The sequence below is a fragment of the Oxyura jamaicensis genome, chromosome 3 (assembly GCF_011077185.1).
Source record: "Oxyura jamaicensis isolate SHBP4307 breed ruddy duck chromosome 3, BPBGC_Ojam_1.0, whole genome shotgun sequence".
Taxonomy (NCBI): Eukaryota; Metazoa; Chordata; class Aves; order Anseriformes; family Anatidae; genus Oxyura; species Oxyura jamaicensis.
Window position 1 is genome coordinate 9,743,498 of NC_048895.1, and position 15,195 is coordinate 9,758,692.

A 15,195-nucleotide genomic window follows, 5' to 3' on the forward strand; every position below is an offset into this window, starting at 1 on the left:
AAAGCAGAAGTCTTCAAGCTTTGGGTTTAGATATATTTAGAGTGCCGTGTCTTTGGGGCAAGGCCCTGTGACACTGCACATTTCAGGAGTGCAAAGAACCCAGTGCCCACAGGTAGTTAGTATTATCTTCCATTTGTCTGGAACAACTCGGGTGCCACATTATTTTATTTATTTATTTTTATTTTTTTTCCCCGCAGCATCTCAGGCTATGGAGCAGCTGGTGGGAAAGGAGGGAAGAACACTATGGTGAGGTCCCACGGCGTGTCTGTACTGGGAATTTTTGACCTCCAGAAGGATGATACTTTGTATATCTTGGTGGGACAGCAAGGAGAAGATGCTTGTCCTAGTGTAAGTGACTGTCCTTTCTATTTTGCCTTAATACCTTCTACAGATTTGTGGAGTTTTATCTGTTTGCAGAGAAAATCATTGTCCTTAGGGGATTTAACATTATGTGGTTCAAGGGATAGCTACAGTTTTACTAGGAGGTCTTGAATGTCAATAGCTAAAGTACCATGTCACTGTCCTCACTTCCTCTTCAACATTCAGGGCCCACTGAAAATACACTTCTGATCAGGCATCTGCGTGATCTGAGTGATCAGAGCATCTGTGGGCAGGGTTGGAGAGAAAAGACAACCCTGCCTTCCTACCCTCTGACTTCACAGGGCTTTCTCTTTGTTCTGCTGTTGAGTCCAGCCCTGCCATTGTCATAATACTCTACAGCTGGAGATGCCAACCTGACAGGGGCTTTTACTTACTCTCTGTATGGGAACAGGAGAGAGAAATGAATTACTGCCGAGTCAGTCCTTAGCTTTGTGTTATTAACTAAATGTTGCTGCAAAGATCTTGATGGAAAGGAACAACTTCTGCCATTTGCAGGCATAATAATATGTTAATATTTTAGTATTTCTTGGAGAATGGGGGAATAAGAGATTCTTATGGAGGGAATTGAGCATTATGTGATTAAATTTCACCTACAGGTTTGAATATTAAATGCTGTGCATTTCTCAGCTTTTAAATGGCGGCATCCAAGGAGAGAAAGCTTAGCTGTCTTTTAGAGCAGAAAAAGGTTGATGAATGTAAACAAGAAAGAAGGGTTCTTAAGGCTGGGTGCTGAAGTAAATAGTGTTAAAATTGGAATTACACACATCTACAAACAAACCATTAATACGAAGCCTCTTTGAAATAGGAAATGCCCTAACTCAAACTTCCATCTAACGTCTATAACTAGGACGTTCCAGCTCAGTCTAATATATGGAATATATTAGATTGCAGGGCACTGTAATCTCAGTAAGAATTTATTGAGTGCTCTTGTAATTCTTTCATGGAGGCAAAGAGATTGTATTGACTTGTAGAAGGGACCTTTACTAGATTGGATTCTAATCAGCTATGTCTTTGCTGTGAAGGATTCTTATTTTTATTTTTATTCAGCTGCAATCTGGTGGCTCCTTTGAGCCATCGACTTTGCCATTTTATTAATCATCCCCACACAACTCCAAATCAATTAAGGAAAGGGAAGACAAGGTAAAGAAGGATTGTTTAGTTCCATAGACAAGACTACACACTCAGAATGGATGCCATTCATTCTCTGACATAACCTGGAACACATGCTGCGTTAACAGAATAGTCTGTAACTTGAGGAGGATGTTTTTATCACATCCCTCTTCCAAAGGAAAACACATATGTGAAAGCAGATGGAAACAGAAGAACAGTCCCACTATGCAATTATTTGTGCATTTTCCCATAAAGTGTCATTAACCCAGTGAATTCAGTGTGCATAACAAGATCATGTTACTCAGAAACTTATAAAATGAAATAAGCTAGTAACAGTGCTTGCAGCTTACAGATACTCAAAGCAGAGTCCATCTTGTGATGCACTTTAGTGCTCCAATTTAATATCGAAGCAGCAATTACCCTTTTTAGGTAATTGCTAAAAAATTGCTAATTGCTAATTTAGATCCAGAAGTACTTAGGAATGATGGATTAGTGTTGTTTGAGATTAGTTAGTGAATTCCATGATTTGCCTAATGCAGACAGTTCGTTACATTTGGTGCTAACTGGTGGAAAAACTGGAAATATGGAGGCTTTCTAGTTAGGAATTTTCATTAACATTGTGTCATCATTGCAATCTAAGGTGGGATAACACCTGTTTTGGTAGACTTTGAACAAGCTAGCTCTGATAATTACAATATAATTGCTGATACAGATCAAGCTTGAGAGGAACAACAAAACTTGCTTGAAAGTCTGGATAAATGGTTAATCTATGCTGAGCTCATTGCTACTGTCCATGCTACTTACCTTAAAGCTAACTCTGGTACATCTCCAATACACCTTAGTTCTGGATAGACATACACTGGCTGCCTGGCCCCAACACATTGATGGGTTACTCCCTTCCCCTGCTTGTGAAATGCAGATGGCTAATAAAACAAAACATTTGCAGGAAATTCTGCTGCATGCTTGTATGTAAGCAGTTCATGGAGCTGTATTTCATGGTGATGGACATCAGCATGGAACTTCGCATCAAAATAATTCAGTTAAAATGGTAACAAATTCTTCTGACCACGGCTGAAGCAAAAAATGAGATTCTTCTAGAAGAACATTAACTTCTGAATACATCATTTCACTGGAGGACCATTTGTCGGCCCTGTGGTTTGGGAGGGTAGAGGGACCACAAGGCCTGTGTATATGAGGATCTCATAGAGATTCTGGTTTCTCGCCAGAATTCAGCCCTGCTCTTCTGTTTGCAGACTAATGACATTATTCAGAAAGTCTGTATTGGAGAAAACAATGTGATTGAAGAAGAAATACGTGTAAACCGAAGTGTCAATGAATGGGCAGGAGGAGGTGGAGGTGGGGGCGGAGCAACTTATATATTTAAGGTATGGAAATATAGTCTTTGTGCACCTTTGCATCAGTTTGAATCAGATTTTTTCAATGTAAGCTAAGATTCTGAAGCATAAAACTACAGCTAAGGGCAAATTCCACAGGACTTTATTCAAATTTGTCATTGTAGAACATTAAACTTCAGATACATTTGTGGCTTATACAATGCAATGTAAAAGTTGAATATAGCCTGTATATTTTATATGTCCAACCCTACAGCTAGAGGACACTTAATCTTTACTGTCGTGTTCTGTCTGAGACAGTACTCCTTGCAAATGCCAGTTTCACACCGTTGTTCATATGTTTAAATCACCCAGCTTCTACACAATTCTACATAACTTTGCATGCTCAGACAGTTTCCAGTGTAGCTGCCCCTTACCAGTGGAGATACTGCATTTCACTATGTAGAGCAGTGCCCTTATCTGTTTCATTTGATGATAACAGAAAGTTATCACACAGCAGCATTACAAGCTTTATAAGATCTATCAGTATTGTAGGTACAATTCACAGAGCTGCTGATGCCACTGTTCTCAGTTGCAGAACTTGGTAGGACTCGTGCAGTTCATTAATCTTTTGAATGTTGGTACATAAATAATGCAATGTTAATTTGTAGTGCTCAGCAGTCCTAGATGCCTGTTGGCCTGTTTAGTGCAACATGCAGTCATGAGCATGTGGCTGAACTTCCATCTGTGAGTCTGACTCAGTCTGAATACTGCCTCTATTTCTGAACTTGTTAAGATGGAGAATGGAGAACCAGTCCCCTTGATAATTGCAGCAGGCGGTGGTGGAAGGGCCTACAGGGCCAAAACTGATACATTTCATCCAGAAAGGCTGGAGAATGATTCCTCTGTTCCAGGGCTGAATGGAAATTCAGGAGCTGCAGGTATGGGAAGTTTATTCTTTTTAAGAAAACCATTGCGAATATTTGGTACTCTCAGATCCAGTGGAGGTGAGGTGCAGCTCATGAAAACAGTCTGAGGAGCATGGAATTATAACAGATAAATGTAGGATGTACCCACAATAGAGGATACTTGGCCTAAATAAGGGTATCAGAGATGGTATAGCCATAGCAGTGGCACCATTCTCCCAGAGTAATGTGGTACCTCTACATTTGTTTTATTTTTCAGTTGTTTTGGGGTTTTGTTTTTGTTTTTATTTTGGGTTTTGTTGATGTGGGAGTTTGCTGAGACCATCCAGCTCCTTGCACTATTTTGTGCTATGTATACATACTCACAGTCTCCCTAGCTTATGCAGAAGAAGGCTAATTACACACTAGCTAGAATTCTCTGTGTAGAGAACTTGGACTGAAAAAGCTGCAAAGCTGAAAGTGAGTCAGTGGTTTGTTTTATTTTGAGCAGGGCTAGGAGATGTTTTCACATCCATTTCACTAAATTCCTTTTGTTCCATGTTAGAAATGACATAGAGATTTTTTTTAAGTATTTTTTTGTGTGTGTGAAGAGAAGGGGAAGGCTCTGTAAGCCAGTAGCTGGTGGCTGGGGAGTAGGTAGGGATACCTTTTGACATTTTCCATTGGAAATACTAGTCCTTACATAGCAGGTGAAAAGAGGTACAGATGATGAGCGTGGTTGAAAGCCCTAAAATGAGGTCACTGTAGCACTCTATTGCAAGGACATCTCTTCTAATGGAAGAATGAGATTCTTACTTTCAGATGAGGTGTTTTAAATGAGTGCTTGTTCTGCAGATCCCAACAACATTTTTTTATACACAAAAATAACCTTTAGCTATGCCTTTTCTCTTCTCTTAACTGCAGGTGGTGGAGGTGGCTGGAATGATAACACTTCCTTCCTGTGGTCAGGAAAATCCTTGCTAGAAGGTGCTACTGGAGGAAGATCCTGCCCCCAGGCCATGAAGAAGTGGGGGTGGGAGACAAGAGGGGGTTTCGGAGGGGGTGGAGGGGGGTGCTCCTCAGGTGGAGGAGGCGGAGGATATATAGGTAAAGTGGCTTCATGTTCAAGGTGTCCCTTCCCCTCCTTTAGCAGTAATATTAGCAAAAGGCTGATAGATAATTCTCCTCTGGATAGCATATTTGATTGTAGACTTTACGTATTAGTATGTCTGTGTGTTTCCTTTTTAGCACTAGATGAACATATGGCATTTAGTCTTTGAGCAAATAGCCAGATGTCAGTCCTTCAGCTGTAATCCTGGCATTGCACTCTGAAAAAATGTGCCATCAAGATCCTGCTGTGATTCTTGAGCACTAACCCATTTGGGGTTATAGCACTGAAGAAGCAGGAGCCACAGCCTGGGTGCTCCATTGCCAGCGCCCATGTTTTGAGTACTTTGGTCCTGGAGACTGGCAGCCAGGCTTTATGCCAGGGGAAGGATGCAGCTTCTTCTACCCTGCCCTGCTGTGGGTAGGCCTCAGTCCTACGCCGGTGGTCTCCACTGTCCTTTGGTTCCTGGGCTCAGGCTGCCAGCCAGGACCCCTCTTAATAGTGACAGTGGTGTTGACTTCAGTCAACAAGGAACTAATTCCATGTGCTGTGGGTCTCAGGACGGCTGTCAGATGGCATTATGTTGATCATAACTGGCGTGGACCGGGTTCAAGATCTCTACTAATCCTTAATCTCCTGGGCCACATAGTTTCTTCAGCCATCTGCATTATGGTGGATGTTTTAACCCTTTGTTCTCCACAGCTTAAATCAAGTCCATGATAGGCTTGAAATCCTGAGAAGTAATGAGTTTAAATGATTAAGTGCATGTTTTGTATGATTTTTTTTTGTGTAATGCTTCTTTTTCCAACAGAATGCCTCACATGACATAATTTTGATTTGCACTGAAGATGGTTAAACAGGAATAAAGAAGATATATTTGGGTGGGGTGGGGGAATCCTTGCATGCTTTTAATATGAAATATATGGCCCATACTGTGCTTCTGACACGTTCTATGCTTTTCCCATACTTTGCTCCTGATATGTTCTATATGCTCAAGCACAAATTAGCAACTCAAGTACAAATTCCTTCAGTCTCCATTCCTGGTGGACCACCCTGCTTTCAGGGTGCAAAGGAGAAGAAGGATATCAGATAATTTATTCCCTCTGCTGATGCAGTACTTACCTCAATCAACAAGGATACTGAACTAGCCCATGGGCACTGGTGTTTTCCAATCTGTTGGCCACATTAATATTGAGAAGGGCTTATGTGTTTTCACAGCATCCAAATGGTTAAAGATGAACTTCCTACCTTAGTTTGCAACAGTCTGCCTAAAACAGGACTAAGACTGTAACAATCTGTAGCTATTAAATTGAAGTTCTAGAGGTGGAAGTCCAGTGTTTCATATCACAACCCACAAAGTGTTCCCTATATGTTGAATACTTTGATTTATTCTCTTTTCTCATTTGGATGTCTCCTTAAATACACTGAAGCTATGCATGCTTATCCGTATTTTAGTGCTAATGAGCCTCAGTCTGTTAAGGTAACTTCTGGTTTGATGTAGGTGGAAATGCTGCAGAGGACAATGACCCAGAGATGGATGGGGAGGATGGTGTGTCCTTTATTAATCCAATTGGTACTTTATACACTCCAGCACTTAAAGGTATTCATGTTGGTCAGAAGTCTCTTTCAGTGAGTTTCTTCCATGTTAAGAATAGTTTGTAGGACACTTTAAAAGCCTTTGGATACGTCTTAGTGTCATTCTGAACACGAGGGAGAAAGATTGCTTAACAAAGTCCAGTGAAGCATTTGCGCTTCCCAGATTACTGCCCCTCCAGCCTTCTCTAAGCCTGTTCGCCCCAAAGACTATGTTCTGCATATGTTTTCAGTGTGTTCAGAAAATAACAAAAACATATATTTGATCAAAAAAATGTTTGCTTTAGAACAGCCAGAAGTATGTTCAAATACAAAGGGACTCTGGCCTGATAGATTCAGCCAAAGGGTTTTAAAAATGTTGCAGTGTTCTGTCTGAGAGGGGGTAAGGACCAGGAAAGAGGAGGGTGAAGCCCACAGACTCAGAAAGGACAGTTTTTTCTTAGGCTTGGCAGCAGCCTCCTTATAAACCTGGTACAACTACCTGCTGAAAGAGGGCCAGTGCACCTCAGCTGCAGTGGGGCTCATTTAGCAGGTCATTATTTTTCACATGAGAAAAGGACAGGAGCCATGGAAGGTGGGGAGAAATCAATTGCTTAGATGAGGCCTCCATTTCTGATAGTGCCCAAGGGAGCGATATGGCTGACCTTTACAGTAATTAACTTGGCTTCTTTCATCCATTCCTTAGTGACAGAAGGGCATGGAGAGGTTGATATTAGGCTGCACCTTAACTGCAGTCACTGTGAGATGGACGAGTGCCGTGTTGATCCTGAGACTCAAAAAGTCATTTGCTTTTGTGAGCCGGGCACAGAATTGGCTGAGGACGGTGTGTCTTGTGTAGGTAAGTAGAAGTAAGAGGTAGGCTGATAGGGTATGAAACAGAAAATGAATGGTAAAAATCTGTAGATTTTGTAGTTTACATTTTTTCTGCATGTAAACATGCAGAAAGTCTTATCTAGTTTCTCTCTTAAAACCGGTTTTCTGTTGCATGTTACATTCTTTCCTGCTGGTGTTTGCTGAAGGGTTACTTTGCTAGAACATAGACACACGAGTGCAGAGGTATGGTGCAAACAGCAGCGTCACTGGTTTGCTTTATAGGATATGTGTGGCATACTGGGCAGCACTGAGTGCTGTGAGTCAATTTTTGTCTTCAAGAGACAAAGAGCAACATGTCTGGTTGCACTGATGCTTCCATTTTGCTCTGAAATCATGAAAGTTTACTCACGAAAGGAATTTTCCAGCTAAACTTAACTTCCAGGACAGTCCTCTTAAGAAAACAACAACAAAAAGTACAAGGTACAGGAGAGTGTAATTCCTGTGGATTTGGACACATAAAGTGCATGTGCAGAATCTGTAAGAAAATCTGCATGAGCGGTCTCTGAAGATAAACAGTATCTGTATTTGCTTCACCTGAGAAACTGAAAGCTCAGAGTTCAGTTACTAGGTTTCCTTCATGTTCTTGCCCAGCTATTACAACAAGTGATTCCAGGGTTTCAGGATCTTGCTCTCAGCTTTGTCATTGGTAAGGGAAAATCGTTCTGTACTTTTACCATCCCCATCTGTAAAGTGGGTAAAAAGCGTGGTCATTTTGCCGAGTGAACCTTAATAGATGGTCATTGAGTGGCCTGTGATCCAAGTGAGGATGCAGCTATGGAGTACTTTGAGCTGCACATGTTATCAGTTTTGTCTGCCTGGGTTAGACACATTTAGGAGATGATGTATGGCAGTCCTTCTGCTTTTGCTCTGATTTGTCATTGATAGCAGCACTCTAGACCAGGCAATTTAATGTTCTTTCCATCTCTCCAGCTCCTGTCCCCAGCTTTTATGGTCTTACCCAGAGAGTGTGTGTTAATTCATTGAAAGAAAACCATCTGTTTTAATGGATTGATATCAATTAATATCAGGAATAGAAAAGTGAAATAATGAGATGTTTGAGGTCATAGATCCTGAGAGCTGATCATGTCAGAGGTTGCTTCTACACTATAGGAGCAGCAGATGAGTAAATGGAGGGAAGAGCAGAAGAATCTGCCTGCAAAAAAGTGGGTACTGAAAGATCATTTCAAACGTAATTCCTTTTTCTCATGCTTCTTTTACAGCTGAACCAGTGGTTCATCTCCCTCTCTCCTTGGTCTTGTCTGTAGTGACTTCAGCATTGGTTGCTGCCTTAATTTTGGCTTTTTCAGGAATCATGATAGGTGAGTGATTCTCTGCAAAAGATATTTTCATATGAGGGCTGTATCTGAGCCAAGAATAATTGGGCCCTGGGAGAAAAAAAGGTTCAGGTTTTTAGCTACTGCTGTATTTAATGACATCTTCCCCCGTACACTCCTTAACTTCGGTTTTCTGTAGTTGTTTCTAACCACATTGACCAATTTGAGGAGGTTTCAGTTACTGACTGCCTCTTTAAAGAGATATTATTGCTTTTGTTGTGGAGTAAAGCTGTCAGGACAGAAGTGTCACTGGTTTTGTGAGAACTGTTGGTGCTTAATATCTAAAAACATGTCTCTTTATTTGCATGCCTACATACAGATTTAACAATTTCCAATGAGATTTCATAGATATCAGTGAAGTGGTTCAAGGAATACAAAACTATTTTAAGCTGATTTCACATTTAGTCCCATTATTTTGTTTAGAAACAGGAAGTTTTGCAAAATAAATACATTTTATGTACAATATTTTATTCTGAGGTAACAGTTTAGTTTATCCTTTTTGAACAATGTGATGCAATAATTTATTTCAGGCTTTTAGTCACTTCTACATGATTTAGTAAAGTTGATTATAGCAAGACTCCCTCAAGATTGGATTTGGAAAGTCCAGCTAAACTAAACAGGACAAAAGAAAAACCTCAGATCTGTGAAATCAGATCTTTCTACAAGTGAAATTCATTTTACTTTTTCCAAGCAGTCCATGAGCAAGCCTGTAAAGGTTTTTGGATAACTTCAGATTCCATTTTCAATCTGTAATTATTTGATGTGCAGAAATGTGAGTGTCACTGCTTGTTTTGATTCACTAGAATCTGACCATGCATCTCATTCCAATGAGATGTGCTGCACAGCTACCATTGTCTTCCAAAGGGAATATGTGTCTCTCGTTTACTGTGTTCTCTACCTTTAGTGTATCGTCGGAAGCACCAGGAGCTACAGGCCATGCAGATGGAGTTACAGAGCCCAGAATATAAACTAAGCAAGCTGCGTACCTCCACTATTATGACAGACTATAATCCCAACTACTGCTTTGCAGGAAAGACCACATCCATTAGCGACCTCAAAGAGGTGCCTCGCAAAAACATCTCCCTCATCCGGTAAATTCATCTTTGCCTTCCCTATGCCCCATATTGAATACTGACATATACTGGCTCTCTTACGCAGATGTGAACTCATGTCTCTTACGCAGGCACATGCAAATACTCATACACTTTTAGACTTATGCCCCTTCTCACTAGAAAGATAATAAATCTGCAGTAGTTAGGTTTATGTGGAGGGGATTAGACTTTGGCTGTGTCCTTAACCTTTTACAGGTGCAGTGTTAATCTTCTGAAATCGTGAGAGGAACTGAAGAGTCATCACCAGTAATTCAGACACATCTTTTGCAGACTTGCAATGAATGGCCAATTTCCAGCATTAACGGATAAAATGCTGCAAAGCCTAAGGCTTGCAGGGGACTCTTTGGGACCTTAGGTATAGAGAATGGCATCTTTAAATACAGTCTGAGGAAAAGCAATGGTTTTGAGGCTGCGAGCCAGAATTAAAAAGATAGCAATATAAAGCGAGCAGGACAGCCAGGTCTAGGTCAGAACTTCTGGAAAGTTGGAAATAGTCTCCTGCAGAGGACTTGAAAATTCAGAATTCTTTCCCGCCCTGCTCTTCTGGTGCTCTACAGTGCACACCACTGGTGAATATGGCATTACCCTGGTACCATGTTTGTTAAACAAAAATCCAAGAAGTAGGAGCAGAAAGTAGAGCTTGGAAGACAGAGGACCTTATGGTGCTAAAAAAAATGATGCTCAGAGTAGTCCATGCAGTCTGCAATGCATTGCAGGCTTATCACATCCTTATGACATTCCCCCCTACCTGCAGATCTTGCTGGACTGCATCTGGAAGTTTCTGGTGTAACCAGAACTTTACCCTGTATTGCTGCTGCTGTTGTCACTTCGGCTCTGAAAGAATTTTTGAAGTATGGCAAGCTGCAGATAGTAGAGGATGCAGCTGGGAATTGACAGGGGCAGGGAAGTTTTGCTTTTGGGGAGGTGGGTGAGTTATGAGCTGTAGAGATCTGTTTCATATCCTTAGTTTGTAATAAGTTGCTCAGGTATAGCAGACAATGGTGTCTCAAGCTGATACCTACAAAATGTTATTAAAGAAGTGGTTGAGTCACAGGCAGTGCAAGTCCTCACTGCTGTTTCACTGCTCTCAACAGAGTAGACTGCTCATAGCAGCACCTGTTTAAACTAGGAGGGCAATGGCCCATGCGCATACAGCCTGCAACAGACTGGAGGACACTCAGTGCAGCTCTGAGGTCAGACCTGGCACTACCAGGAAAGTGTTTGTTGTAGAAGAGAGCCTTAGTGAAAGGGTATTTTTTTTCTACTGTATTCTTAATCAAAATAAAACTATAAGTTTCATAATATGATCAGTGACAGTAACAATTCTCAGCATAAACTTCTAGAGCTTTACAAAGTGCTGTCATCACTATTTACTTACCCAGAATCACAAAACAAACAAGGGAAAGATCCTTAATTTAAAATTCAGGTCCTTTGAGAACCATTGTGCTTCCTAGTTACTTGTTCAATATTTTCTTTAGTGGTGATACATAAACATGCAAACTATTATGCTTAGGGTGTGCAAATGCCAAAGCTTAAGACCTGTCTTTATTGACCTGTTTTGGAGAACCCACCACTACAGCACTGAAACCAAAGCAGCAGAAAGTGCTACCCATTACACTCTGTAGTGCCAGCAGTTTGATTTCACTGGGGACAGTTCATTTCTGAGGATTGTTTTTCCTACCAGTGAAAGACATTGTAGGTCCAGGAAAGATTACATCAAGGTCCCATCTGCTGCATAGGGTAAAGAGAATTATCAGAAATAACAGTGCCAGCACCCAGTTCTTCCTTTTTCACTGCCATGAAAATTGTGACCCCCTTCTGTTAGCTGTGACCACAGCATTATAATGTGTGTTCTCTGTAGTAATACCTTCTTGTCTTCTCTGGTCTGTCCAGGGGTTTGGGCCACGGAGCCTTTGGTGAGGTATATGAAGGTCAGGTGGCAGGGATCCCCAGCGACCCCACTCCCTTGCAGGTGGCTGTGAAAGTAAGTGACAGTGTATGAGTTATCATGATGGTTTCATGCACCTTCCACCTCAGAGTCCCAATGCATTATAAAAATGAAGATGGATTAAGCATTTCTGTAGCCCTGAAGGATGTGTCTAGAAAGGTTGCTGTTCTATTGCAACACTTCCATCCATCATAGTGATGGTACAGCTTGTAACATATGGGCTTGTGAGACTATTAAAAGAAGTTGTTTGTAAGTAGTAAGTAGACAAAGATTTCCCATACAGCTGCAGTAGAGTACGAGAATGAGAAATAAGCCCACCCTCTGTCCATTCTCTGCATGCTCTTCCTGGGTGGTAACCTGTCCAAAGCCTTTGAGTCAGAGGGACAGAAGTCTTAATGTGGCCAAGAGCCCCTGGCATATACATCACAGAGGCTGTAGGCAGGAGTCTTTCCATTACAGGAGGGGTATGCACTGGGTGCATAGCTAAATCCTAAGGGACCCTGTAAGGATACTTCAGGCCTTCAGAAGCTTGTCTGGCTTGTTTTCTCCTAGAGGTTACATAACAGCATAATCCTACTGCTGGTTATAGTTCCTAGTTTTGATGGGAGGTAGTGGTATTGAACTTTCTGAGAGCTCAGGAGCTATGGTCTCATTCCTCCTCCTCTACACAGTAGAGTCCCATATATCAGCACTATTCCCTTTGCACTCTTGTATTTCCTGCACTGGTAGGAGGATGACAGTGTAATTGATGGACAATGCATCCTGATCTTTATCTTCCAACATGCTTCACGGTCTAGTTTATAATGGTCTAGCTATTATTAGAGTGAGATTTCTTTTGGAGAAACAAGGATCACTGCAAACGATGTTAGTGCTTTTGATTGTGTCAGGTGTTCTACACCTGTCAGTTTAAACATCTCCTTGTCAACCTGTTCTTTCTTTTTCAGACATTGCCAGAAGTGTGTTCAGAGCAAGATGAGCTGGACTTCCTCATGGAAGCTCTCATTATTAGGTGTGTATGAATAAGATGAACAAAGATTTATATAGGCCTGCAAAGCCCAGCACTATAAGAAAAAAAAAAAAAAAAAAAAAAAAAAGAGAGGTGGGAGGTGATGTCCACAGTGATCAATATTTTACAATAGGGATAGGCATTACTATCCTATTCTATTCTTACAGAGGAAGAAGCTAAGGGACCAGATGATTAAGGGCAACGTTTTCACAAAGGTCCACACTAGTTTTCATTATCCAAGTTCAAAATCTTCAGGCCCAGTTTTCAGAATTTATTATAGAATCATAGAAGCATAGAAGTATAGAATCATAGAATCACAGAATGGCCTGGGTTGGAAGGGACCTCAAGGATCATCTAGTTCCAACCCCCCTGCCATAGGCAGGGACACCACCCACTAGATCAGGTTGCTCAGGGCCTCATCTAACTTAATCTTGAACACCTCCAGGGATGGGGCATCCCCAGCCTCTCTGGGTAACGTGGTCCAGTGCCTTACCACCCTCTGAGTGAAAAATTTCCTCCTAATCTCTAATCTAAATCTCCCCTCTTTTAGATTAAAACCATTCCCCCTTGTCCTATCATTATCTACATGAGAAAAGAGTACTGAAAGGTCGCAATGAGGTCACCCCGGAGCCTTCTCTTCTCCAGGCTGAACATCCCCAGCTCTCTCAGCCTGTCTCTGTAGGAGAGGTGCTCCAGTCCTCTGATCATCTTTTTGGCCCTCCTCTGGGCCCACTCTAACAGCTCCTCATCCTTCTTCTGCTGTGGGCTCCAGATTTCTGTTAGAGACCAGAGCTTGAGGAAAAAACAAACCTCAGGAGTTTTGGTTTGACTGTGAAGAGATGCCATTGACACAATGCTGCTGTCATTTCATGTGTCAGTGACTGTGTCCTAGAATCCAAGGAAATAGTTCCCCATCACATCAAGGCCTGGAGAAATTAGGAACTATTAGCACTAGGCCTTGAGGTATATCCCTTCAATAAGCTGATCCCTGTATCAGTATGTTATTTGGAACAACTTTTCCCTGTCCAACCTTTACTCCAGGATAGGGAATGCAGGGATAAACTCTTAACAGACATTCTCTGCTTCCTATGACCCACAAGTCTTGCTGTAGCACAAAAAGGATGCAGAATATAGGAAGCCACTCCTTCAATCTATTCCTCCTCCAAACTCCATTTCTGCACGGTGCAGACAGATGGAGTGCAAGGGTAGTGCTTTGCCTTTATCCAGTTACTATGCCTTTGGGATTTGTTACTTATTCTGAAAATAAACACACAAACAAACAAAAACCCCACACAACCCCCCACAGCAAAATATTTTGATTATTTTCTATAATTGTGCTTTTTGGATAAAAGCTGATCCATTATTGAGCCTCCCTGTCTCTGCAGCAAGTTCAATCATCAGAATATTGTGCGCTGTATTGGAGTGAGCTTGCAGGCACTGCCCCGTTTCATCCTGCTAGAGCTTATGGCTGGAGGTGACCTGAAATCGTTCCTGAGAGAGACACGGCCTAGACCGGTAAGAAAATTGAATTGTGTTTAGTAAGCTGATCACACAGAATCACACAATCACAGAATCATCTAGGTTGGAAGAGACCTCCATGATTATCTAGTCCAACCTCTGACCCAATACTAACAAGTGATGACACAAGGCAAATAGGTAACTATAAAAGCACTGATCCATGCAGCTACTATTTCCCAGCATTTTAGAGAGTCAGAGTTTTTTATACCTAGAAGGCTGATCTCGAGGCAGGATATAGTCTATATATGTCATATAGGCAACAAATGTTCTTGGGGTTATACAGAGGAGCCTCATGCCTGGACTTTGCTAGGTAGCATTGCAGACACGATCTAAAGAATAAAACCAAATTTATATATATATATATATACACATATTTTAAACTCTGCTCTTACAGAGGAATGCATGTGATTGCTGAGACACTTTCCATCATCTCTCAGAAGTCATGGTCAACCAGAGAGGTCCCAGATATCTGGAGATTTGCTAATGTGATGCCCATCTATAAGAAGGGCTGCAAGGAGGACCCAGGGAATTACAGGCCTGTCAGCCTGACCTCAATGTCAGGGAAGGTTACGGAACAGATCATCTTGAGTGCAATCACTCAGCATGTGCTAGACAACTGGGAGATAAGGCCCAGCCAGCATGGGTTCATGAAAGGCAAGTCCTGCCTGACCATCCTCATCTTCTATGACAGGGAGACCCGCCTGGTGGATGAGGGAGAGGCTGTTGACATAGTACACCTAGACTTCGGCAAGGTCTTTGACATGGTCTCCCATAGTATTCTCCTGGAGAAGCTGGCAGCCCATGGCTTGGACAGGTACACTCTGTGCTGGGTTAAAAACTGGCTGGATGGCCGGGCCCAGAGAGTGGTGGTGAACGGAGTGAAATCCAGCTGGCAACAGTCACCAGTGGTGTTCCCCTGGGGTCGGTGTTGGGGCCCATCCTCTTTGGATGATGGAATTGAGTGCACACTCAGTAA

The 15,195-nt window shown here is 41.9% G+C and overlaps 1 protein-coding gene across 3 annotated transcripts in view; it reads left to right on the forward strand.

Annotated features, from left to right (window-relative positions):
- ALK (ALK receptor tyrosine kinase) overlaps positions 1–15,195 on the forward strand; it is a 296,490-nt gene that overhangs the window by 267,204 nt on the left and 14,091 nt on the right. Inside the window, exons 13-23 of one of the 3 annotated variants that reach the window (XM_035322364.1) lie at positions 198–348; positions 2,745–2,876; positions 3,619–3,763; positions 4,652–4,834; positions 6,337–6,435; positions 7,114–7,266; positions 8,522–8,620; positions 9,540–9,726; positions 11,641–11,731; positions 12,640–12,704; positions 14,087–14,216. In XM_035322364.1, coding sequence (XP_035178255.1) covers positions 198–348; positions 2,745–2,876; positions 3,619–3,763; positions 4,652–4,834; positions 6,337–6,435; positions 7,114–7,266; positions 8,522–8,620; positions 9,540–9,726; positions 11,641–11,731; positions 12,640–12,704; positions 14,087–14,216 — 1,435 coding nt within the window. Of the gene's footprint in view, positions 1–197; positions 349–2,744; positions 2,877–3,618; positions 3,764–4,651; positions 4,835–6,336; positions 6,436–7,113; positions 7,267–8,521; positions 8,621–9,539; positions 9,727–11,640; positions 11,732–12,639; positions 12,705–14,086; positions 14,217–15,195 lie in introns of those variants that run through there. The other 2 variants (XM_035322365.1, XM_035322366.1) reach the window with 2 other exon arrangements.